The 11,093-nt window shown below is 40.8% G+C and overlaps 1 protein-coding gene and 1 long non-coding RNA gene across 2 annotated transcripts in view; both read left to right on the top strand.

Annotated features, from left to right (window-relative positions):
* Positions 1-11,093, top strand: part of Cdk5alpha (Cdk5 activator-like protein) — a 15,995-nt gene extending 4,902 nt beyond the window's left edge. The window contains exons 2-4 of the mRNA XM_018030634.2: positions 65-307; positions 10,062-10,358; positions 10,907-11,093. Of these exons, the coding sequence (XP_017886123.1) occupies positions 65-307; positions 10,062-10,358; positions 10,907-11,002 (636 nt within the window). The 3' untranslated portion in view covers positions 11,003-11,093. The remainder of the gene's footprint in view (positions 1-64; positions 308-10,061; positions 10,359-10,906) is intronic.
* LOC113464789 (uncharacterized) lies at positions 314-6,169 on the top strand. The gene is made up of 2 exons (XR_003389648.1): positions 314-2,973; positions 4,622-6,169. It is a non-coding gene; the product is annotated as an uncharacterized LOC113464789 (long non-coding RNA).

The raw sequence follows: 11,093 nt of genomic DNA, 5'->3' as shown, positions 1-11,093 counted from the left end.
GTCTAGATCAGTTGGTTATGTGAATACTTACTAAATACTAATTTCGTGTTTCGCTCAAAACTAGACGAAACCGCCGGCGTCGAACAACAATCACACAACGCACAACCCGACGTGCGAGAAGCTCGTGCAGAAGCCCCTACCCCCGAAGCCAAGGAAAACTGTGATCCAAGCCTCGACCTCGGAATTGCTCAAGTGCCTCGGCGTCTTCCTCCACAGGAAATGCACACGTTTAAGAGACTTCCAGGCCGGCGACGCTGTCATGTGGATAAAGACCGTCGACAGGAGCCTGCTGCTTCAAGGCTGGCAGGTGAGCAATTTCCTATGTTTGCTACTCCCATGTTGACACGTTGCTTACTACAATTAACTTTAATTTTTATTTTATTCATATATACGGGCAGGGTCGTGTCTGTATACAGGAATAATTGTTCTTTTGTTAAAAATGTCTTATTTTCTGTTTATGCAATGTCTAAATTAGAAAACATACATACGCGTACCATACCAGTCGGATGTGTATCCGCAAGTATTCAGATACTAGATTTAACAATTTCTTTGTTAAACTGAAAAACTAGAGATTGCGATTGAGAGAGAAAGCGAATGACGCAACCGAGTTCAATAACAGACAGACCAATTACGGATAACGATAATTAATATGCGTCCCAACTACGTGAGTTCTCTGTCATCGAGATATCGTGGCAACTAGTTAATTAAAGCGGACACTGAGCGATTCATCTGTTAACGATCAAATTACCGTCACTATTAATGGAAAGTGAAACGAAAGCTTCAGACTGCAGGATATTCATTCGAATCGTCACGAGCCGCTGCATATTGGAGTAGACACTTAGGCAAAACGAGATGCGGCACGCGTCACTGCAGCACCCAACAGCACCCTATTCCTCTCCAGAGTGCGTGTCTGTATGCGGTGACCCGCGGGAATAACTAGTAATGAGAGCTGCGCGAAGTCGCAATACGTCATGGTAGGAATCGAGCGGATCTCCATTTATTTAGACGCATCCATATGGTAACCGACGAACCGTTTCACCCGCGAAACGAATTTTACGTATAGAACATGGATCGAATCTCGTCTCGATTTCACGAGTCAAACGTTTATGCTAATGCACTGCGATTGCGGTTTATGCTAATCTTACGACCCTCTGCAGGGGCTTATTCTTTATCGCATAATAGATTTCTTTTCCAGATATCGTAATTTATTTAACCCGTTGTTCATAAAACATATCACGAAACATATAACCGAATGAGATGTAAGAATAAACTAAAATTTCTGGTATTTTAATATAATAATATGAATAACCAAAAAGTTTCTTATATTAAATTTCAATACTTTAAGATTATCTACATACGTACAAATAAAATTCTGATAGTAAATTCTGAAATTCTTATAGTTTATGTCCAGTTTTAAGTTTGGGACAAATTGATGAGTCCATTGAAACTCTTCATGGTGTATTACATATTTCCGATTATATAATTTATAATCATCTTTCATATGAGATAATGTCTGATAGTTACTAATTTGGAATATTTGCCAGATTATGTTAAAAACGGTAAGACATTAAGAACGGTATATTTCGATTAAACGTGTCCTTCGAGTCCAGTGCATAACGTATTTTCTCATGTCAGTCGGACGTATCAGTATCGCGTGTTGAATAAAAGGGAGCCTCTATCCTCAGTGCATTGTTGCTGGAAAGTCGATCGACGCAAGACGTTCGAAGCGCACGAAATAACGATCGCTTTGTCAGGAAAGTTGAGCGAAATTATTATCACCGTGTACAATGTACCTCGAGTATAAAAGCATCGGTTAACATCGAATTGGGTCAAGTGCTAGCATACAATTAACGATAACCTTGATATCAAGCATCGTGCAAGATTTATCGTTCTTATTTTACGTCCGAAGCATCTGAGCATTCCTCGATATTCGTATTTCTTTGTTTCGCGGACGTTGATTTCATCTGCTGTCCCTTTTCCCTCCCTGCGAAGGTTACTATCGATTATCCGGTACATGAGACTTACATTGATTTTCGTGAAAAATCGACTTCGTTACACCCACGAAAACTGAACTAAACGCCGCTTCGTTACCAATGACGTTTGTACTAAATGTTTTCCAGTGATGGAAAATTGCGCTACAGAGTTAAACAACACAGGAGAAGGTTGAATTGAATTTGTAATTATTTAGTAGGCATCGTGAATATTCTAACACGATATGAACGATTTCTCACGTTGATAAGCTGGAAGTGCACGACTGATAAATGAACCCTCGCGAGAAGGGTGTCGCTTATCTTACCACTAAAAAAATCGTTCGCTAACGAGCCCATCCAAAATGCTCGCATGATTCGCTTTCTTTTTGTCATCATCAGCTACACACAAAAAGGGATGATTAGCGTTACGTAGGTTGAGTCTCCTAAATTTGGTTCTCTATACATGTACAATTCTACTAAAATATTTACAGTTTCTAAAATCTAATATTGATTTCTTGTAAATATCTCTTTCCATCTACCACTCTCGTTCTATTTGCAACGAAGCAATTTGGATAAAATTTGCAGATCGCGACTGATTCGATGGTTCACGAAAATTTGCGAGCGTGCACGCACGCACGCTGTTGACTCGTGCTAATAAGGCGTGGCATCGAACCCCATTCACGTGTGTGTGTTTATTCTACGGAACGAGTGCGTGTACAGCAGTAGAAGCAAATATACGAAGAGCTGGTCGCGGCTTTCGCTGTCAAAGAGCCTCTTTAGCGATCATCGCTACCCTATCCTACGACCCCAAATCTACTAGCTCTCGCCAACTACTCATCGGTTCCCCCGTACGAATTCATCTCTCACTCGGTTCTCAATTCTGACGCTGCATGACATGACTGCGTAAAACGATCAGAATTATTTTTAGTCGTTACGTTATCATCCACTCGTTCAACCTACTTTCCCTATATAATAAACTGGCTAAAATCCTTTTTATAGCCAGGTTAATTTCAATACTTTAAGATTATCTACATACGTACAAATAAAATTCTGATAGTAAATTCTGAAATTCTTATAGTTTATGTCCAGTTTTAAGTTTGGGACAAATTGATGAGTCCATTGAAACTCTTCATGGTGTATTACATATTTCCGATTATATAATTTATAATCATCTTTCATATGAGATAATGTCTGATAGTTACTAATTTGGAATATTTGCCAGATTATGTTAAAAACGGTAAGACATTAAGAACGGTATATTTCGATTAAACGTGTCCTTCGAGTCCAGTGCATAACGTATTTTCTCATGTCAGTCGGACGTATCAGTATCGCGTGTTGAATAAAAGGGAGCCTCTATCCTCAGTGCATTGTTGCTGGAAAGTCGATCGACGCAAGACGTTCGAAGCGCACGAAATAACGATCGCTTTGTCAGGAAAGTTGAGCGAAATTATTATCACCGTGTACAATGTACCTCGAGTATAAAAGCATCGGTTAACATCGAATTGGGTCAAGTGCTAGCATACAATTAACGATAACCTTGATATCAAGCATCGTGCAAGATTTATCGTTCTTATTTTACGTCCGAAGCATCTGAGCATTCCTCGATATTCGTATTTCTTTGTTTCGCGGACGTTGATTTCATCTGCTGTCCCTTTTCCCTCCCTGCGAAGGTTACTATCGATTATCCGGTACATGAGACTTACATTGATTTTCGTGAAAAATCGACTTCGTTACACCCACGAAAACTGAACTAAACGCCGCTTCGTTACCAATGACGTTTGTACTAAATGTTTTCCAGTGATGGAAAATTGCGCTACAGAGTTAAACAACACAGGAGAAGGTTGAATTGAATTTGTAATTATTTAGTAGGCATCGTGAATATTCTAACACGATATGAACGATTTCTCACGTTGATAAGCTGGAAGTGCACGACTGATAAATGAACCCTCGCGAGAAGGGTGTCGCTTATCTTACCACTAAAAAAATCGTTCGCTAACGAGCCCATCCAAAATGCTCGCATGATTCGCTTTCTTTTTGTCATCATCAGCTACACACAAAAAGGGATGATTAGCGTTACGTAGGTTGAGTCTCCTAAATTTGGTTCTCTATACATGTACAATTCTACTAAAATATTTACAGTTTCTAAAATCTAATATTGATTTCTTGTAAATATCTCTTTCCATCTACCACTCTCGTTCTATTTGCAACGAAGCAATTTGGATAAAATTTGCAGATCGCGACTGATTCGATGGTTCACGAAAATTTGCGAGCGTGCACGCACGCACGCTGTTGACTCGTGCTAATAAGGCGTGGCATCGAACCCCATTCACGTGTGTGTGTTTATTCTACGGAACGAGTGCGTGTACAGCAGTAGAAGCAAATATACGAAGAGCTGGTCGCGGCTTTCGCTGTCAAAGAGCCTCTTTAGCGATCATCGCTACCCTATCCTACGACCCCAAATCTACTAGCTCTCGCCAACTACTCATCGGTTCCCCCGTACGAATTCATCTCTCACTCGGTTCTCAATTCTGACGCTGCATGACATGACTGCGTAAAACGATCAGAATTATTTTTAGTCGTTACGTTATCATCCACTCGTTCAACCTACTTTCCCTATATAATAAACTGGCTAAAATCCTTTTTATAGCCAGGTTCTTCCACCGTTCCCTAGTTCACCCACCATGCGGCACTAATGCGCACTCGTACGCCAGGTTACATGGTTCTTTCTTTTATTCACTCTACAGAAATTAGAACGCCGCATACGGGTTAATTATAAAAAGGGAACTGGCCGCGAATCGATAGCGGGTCCTATCAAGGGAGTCGCCTCTTATCGAGGCGCCGCTAAAAATGTGTGCAGCAATGCAGCCTGCATGGGGTGTGATTCGTGGGTCACGTGCGTGCTACCCCGCGGGACCCCATCCCCTCAGCCACTGTGCAAGTATGCGAGCGGTACCTAGGGACGTTCACCCTTCGGTTTTAATTGCAAGGGGAATCGACCACCTCTTTCTTCTGTTGCCGGAAGGAGAAGTTCTGGAGGGAAAAGGATTACCTAAAAGCATTGCGTCTTTCTCAATTCATAACGATATTCACCCCGTTGCGATAATTTTTAGAGGAAATCTGAGTAATCAAGTTATGCGACTTCCAAGGATGGAAGATATGTTTTCATGTGAAATAAACTGCAGATTTTTGTTCAAAATTAAACTTTGGTATCATTTGGAATAACGAATTTTATATGAACATTTGTTTTAGCATTTAAATATTGAAATATGGCATTCATCTTTTGATATTTTGAATAGTTTTACGAAACAAAAATTTGTTTATAGAATGACTTGATTGAGTCATTGAAGTTCATAGCATGCATCAAACATGAAACATTTTGGGATATGGATAACAAAATTACATTATAAGATAAAGTTTCACGTAATTATTACTGGTATATCGCGATGGATTATAGCTGTATCAGCTTATTGTAAGTCTCGATACGAGTTACGTAAAACTTTGATCGATTCCATGCCACGAAACCGAATCAACCACTATTATTAAATTCTTTTTTCATCCCCTCTGGGATTTAGTTTCAAAGTATGCTACCATACAAGCATACCTCGTGCAAAAGCGTAAGAGGAAATGAGCTTCTCCTGAGAATCTCAATTGTCGGCTCTTGCCGAAGAAAAGTTTAGAGGCCGACCGTTTCGGTGAGATCGCTGTATAATTGGAGTCGCGGCGACTTTGACGCAGCAAGTGGGGCAATCGGGTGCTCTGAATAATTTCCCGTCGTGTGCTTTTCCGCCACTTCTCCTTGCGGCTGCCACTTAATTCCACGTAAAACGGCGCGCGTGACAACGACGGGTCATCGAAGCGGCCGTAATGGCGAGAGCACTTTCTCGGAAATTGCGTTCCTCGTAACGAAACAGGGCGGAAAAATGCAAAAAAGATGTGTTAAAACGGCAAGAAATAATAAAAAACAATGCGTTGTGTTACGCAAAAGTAATTTGTACTTTCGGTAGTTGCCGGTTCTTTGAATTTGCGCACATTATAACTACAATCCTTCACATGAAAATTTGTTAAATGTAATCCTAAACACGTTGAAACGTTTCTATGGACATCTATTTACATTCCTGACAGATATTTATATTAGATAATATAAGAGACGGAAAAACGTGAAAAGGATCGAGGAAAATAATAAAACTGATTACCTTCAAGTGTTTCTCATTTTTGATGGACATTCGTGTAAGGTAATATAGACAGAGATATTTTTATTCGTCGCCCTTTCGTGCCACGTTGCGCGCGTGATCCGGAGAAGACAAGAACGGGGAAGCACTTCGCTCTTTCGCTCCGAGGTTTCCGCGCACCGATACGATGCGACGGTTCACCACAAATCGATCGCGCACGTGTTCAAATCTAATCAGTCAAGGGTGACATACGCAGCACGCCCTAGAAACACACTATTGCCTAGGACGCGTTCAGATTTCGCGTCTTTCTATACTCGCGAAATTACTATCATGATATATCCTGCAAATAGGCTTCGATCAGAAAAACATTCAATCAATTGAAGTTCAGATGATGAAAGCTCTGATATTATTTGATTGGAAGACCTTACGAATTATCATTTTATCATTAATTCAATAAATAGACTCAATTGCAAATATTCTGTTAATAAAATCAACATCTATTCTTGTTGATTCACTCTGTACATTTTGATGTGACTACAATATAAAGTTTTATATCAAAGCTTGATTTATCAAAAACCTCGGTTTTATTTGTAGGATTTTAATTGTACTAATCATTAGTATATAAAATTTGATAAATTTCTTGGACGTATAAAGGACTCCTGTGTCTCTGTGTACAGCATATGCCATTTTCTAATACGATTATGCAATGATAGCAGTAATACTGATTATTAGTAAGCTTTCCAAGGTTGCGATCGGAATATCCTATCATTCCGGATTAAGTAACCGCGTTTGTACCATTTGCTGCAACAGCATTTCCGCTCCGAATCGCATAATCTTCTTTGACTACGAAGTTTCCATGCTTCTGGTGGATCACGTGCAATTACGATAGAAAGATCAAGATTATCAAAATTAATTAATCTTTGATATGAAAATGATCCCTCTTAATGAGTTTGGACTTTGAGAGAAGCGGATGGTTGCGAGATTTTGTGTCAGGTCGCGATGCATTGAACCCGAGGAGCAACACGTAGAAACGTTTAACTTAGAGCTCGTCTAGACGGTAAATAGAAGAAGGTTGAACGTCATTCCGGAAGAAATCCCGTTAAAGGGAAACCATACATCGATGGAAGAATTGTTTTCCGTGTCCACAACTGTACTCGTGTGACGACAAAGGGAAAGCGCACGTGTTACGTATGCTAACTCTACCGTGTTGTTTGTACCGGGAGGAAGCCAAATAAAGCGAATACGAATTCCAGAGAATCGTCACACGGAATTTGCTATGCATCGTGCCACGTGTACCTGATCATCCCCGGATTATCCCGTTTACGTTACATACCGCTCGTAATCGCCTGGAATCCTACCCCCTTTATGTGAAATAATACATTTGCAAATTGTGTGGCTTGTCAATTTAGAAAATACCTAAATGAGAATTTCTTTTATACTTTAATCCACCTCACTTTTTGATCTTTCGTACGCCTGTGGATATTTATATGCAATTTTTGTATTTCATTATTTTCACATAAAATCTACAGTCTCTAAAAATAAAGAAACCTTCTACTGGGGAAGGCGAAAATGCTTCTTATTACCAATTTTCTGATTGCAAAGACGGTTAAGTAAATAGTCTTCGATTAGACGAGCGGAAATGGCAGTGAGAACTCAAAGGGACCTTTCTCGCTTGGATCAATGACGACGCGCGTTGATTGGAGGTAAGAGCGTGGACGTATTCGTGGCTGAATTGACTTGCCGCCGTGCTGTCTCGAGAATTGAATTAGAACCATTGAATCTTCGATAAGCTGATGAAAAACGCGGCTGCAGGCCGCTAACCTCTGACGAATATCGACCAGCGACGAATATGTATACTGAGAGCTTGCCGTCGCCGTTCTCTATTGACTCTGTCGGTTTTCCACACTCGGAGAGCCTTTGCCGGATAGCTCTGTGTGAGCTGACCAAGACACGTGGAAAAACATGCCTCAATGAGGCCTCAATTTATTTTAAAAATAAATCCTCCTTTGCCACCTATCGTTCTTTCCCTTGCTGGCGTCAACACCAATTATTATCGAGAGCTATTATCCGTACTGGAGAACATAAATAGACTGTCTATTAATAAATAGTAGCAAGATATTTTGTTAGTTAGCTACTCTTTTCTTTCGAAGTTGATTCCTTCTTCTTTGTTATCAATTATTGGTAAACTATCTTTGCCTTAACAAGAATACTGTTTCCTTCCTTTAATCTCGGCAAACTCTTTATTCTTTCCCGTGGATCAACTCACGATTTTTCTTCGCGAACACCAACTTCCGCTCGAAAGGCTAAAAAAGTGCTCCGACTCTTTCATGCGAGTATCCAGAGCACGAGTCGACGTCCCTGGATATAGCACGCGCGTTCACGCGTGCAGCAAATGCGCCCCGTGTTAAACGGTTAACGAGGGAGGTGCAACAACCGAGCGCGACGCGACAAAATCGCTCGGCGAGAGGAAACGCTGTATCGGGAGCATCGATCCTGCCGGGTCACCGCGGGGCCTCATCGTCGGTGCATCCACACGTGCGAGAAACCAACCCTTCTTCGCGAAACACTGAGGAACCCTTGCCGGTTCGAAAAAATCCCCTGTGATCACACCACCGTGCGTTTTAATTATCACAAAGCATTCGTTGTAATTGGAGGACAATTTTGGGAGTGGGAGACGTCGTTCGAGGGGTCAAAGACTCGCTTTGAATGCGAAATTGAGAACGTGTACAGATCAAAAGCAAGTGAGAAGGGGACAGTTTTGAAGAGGGTTTTTCATATATAATTAGTTTCTATATATAGTAAACACAAGTTGTATTTTTGTTAAAGAAAAATGTATACGGAATCGATAATAAAATGCGTATCATGATGGTTAAATTATTAAATGAAATTCAAACTGAATTTCATCATGCCTTGCAAGTTATGTTCCATATAAAAATCCAGTCTTTTCACCAGGATAAAATAGAACTTGAATTGTACAAAACTGATTTGCAATGAAGTACAGGTGTGGGGAATACAGAAAGGCACGTGTAAATGAAATGTACAAGCGAGATAAGTGTATTAAGTGAGGTGGTCCGTTAAGCTCGAACGAGCCAATTCACTTGTCTGTGTCCTAATTCGCTACTGACTCGGAGGCCTTGGTTTCTGGAGCAATAGTAGACTGGTCGACTTCGGTAGAGGACAACCGGTAGAAGTAGCGGATAGCTAATATTTAATGCGTGGTAAACGAAAATAGATGCAGGTCGTGGTTCAGATTAATCTCACCCTAACTGGACATTGGGACAAATACAGATTCGGTGGAATTTATATTTTACAAGACTTTTCGTTATGACAAGAATTTATCATTTCGAACTTGGATACCGGAGTTGGCTCGATGAAATAAATGTCAGACAAGAGTAGACATTCTTCTTTTTATAAAATGAGACGGGAATGGAGTGGAATGGAATAATGTTTTTTGTTCGCGATGAAAAGGAAGACCCAGTAGCGGCCGAGGTACGGTGTCGAGTGCAACAATGCCGATTGCAATTTCGCAAGCGTGGCACGTAACGCGATACCGCACCAAGTGAATCATCCCTTTCTGTTACTGGAAAAGAGTATCGCTATACCATCCAAGAAGAAGCACTTCGCGTCACCTAAATGTACGGGGCTAATGTAAACTATACTTTACCGCAAACGCATCGAATGTCTCCGTCAAAAACCCGCACAACTTACAAATTTCGCTGTCACGCAATATTAGATTGTAAACTCTTATGTAAATTAATACTTTCGTGATCTCGATTTAAAAAATGAAATCTGCATTGGGACTGAACATCACATAAAATATAATATTTCAAGCTTGCACGCTGTTCCATGAGGTCTACGAGACTCGCATTCTGTATGAGAAAATATAATTTCCTTTTTATTAACTTGCAAAAAATTGTTTCAGGACGTCGCATTCATCAATCCCGCCAACGTTGTGTTCGTTTATATGCTGGTGAGAGAGTTGGTCGAAGGCGACGAGTCGACCGAGAGAGAACTACAGGCAACGGTGTTGACGTGCCTGTACTTAAGCTACAGCTACATGGGCAACGAGATTAGCTACCCGCTGAAACCGTTCCTGATTGAGGACTGCAAGGAGAAGTTTTGGGACAGATGTCTGCTAATCGTCAACCGGCTTAGCTCTGAGATGCTGCGCATCAACAGCGAGCCTGGATTCTTCACGGAGATTTTCACCGAACTGAAGGTTCGTCGAAATTCGTTCTATTACTACTCAGGAGACGCAAAGACTGCGTTTTTTTAATAAGTACAGGCATCAGTTACTGAATTTTCTAAAATTCGTAATCTTTTCAAAAAATAAAGTACAGTTTATTAGTATTGGACGAAGTTCAGCTTGAAAGATAAACATGATAAACGAAATGTCATTTGAAAATGCCAAACAGGAAAGTTCAACGACGCATTACAAACGTGCATTACTTGCACAATATTTTTTATTGTTCTACACCTCTGGTATTTTAAAACTTTCGATACCTTCATTCTAACACTACGTATTAGCATTTTTAACGAAATTTGAGTTTTGAATGTTCCTGTTGCTATCCCATTACTATTTCAATTATCGACAACACCAAGAAGCCTGTTTAAAATAACATGAGATATAAAACTAGACAGAAACACTAACAATAAGTCTCATTGCTCTCCTTTATACCTCATTTTTGTCAAATACGTGTTATTAGAATGAATGTATCGATATGTTTCGGAATCTGACCGAGACTAGAAATAAAATATGTTTGGCAGGCTTGCGGAGCGTACGACCGAGGTAGCCTGCCTGGTACAGGCCTCGAGCGGAGCCTCGTCGTCTCCGGAGTCGCGGTACCCACCAAGGCGGCTTGACGGAGCTACACACACCTGCTGGTGCGGATCGACCGACGCAGACACGGCTGCGACGTCACGACCCTCTGACGATGGCCATCGCGACGACGAG

The sequence above is a fragment of the Ceratina calcarata genome, unplaced genomic scaffold (genome assembly GCF_001652005.2).
Source record: "Ceratina calcarata isolate Rehan_Ccalc_2016 unplaced genomic scaffold, ASM165200v1 scaffold53, whole genome shotgun sequence".
NCBI lineage: Eukaryota > Metazoa > Arthropoda > Insecta > Hymenoptera > Apidae > Ceratina > Ceratina calcarata.
Note: the sequence above shows the minus strand (reverse complement) of the source record. Positions and strands in the feature narration are given on the sequence as shown.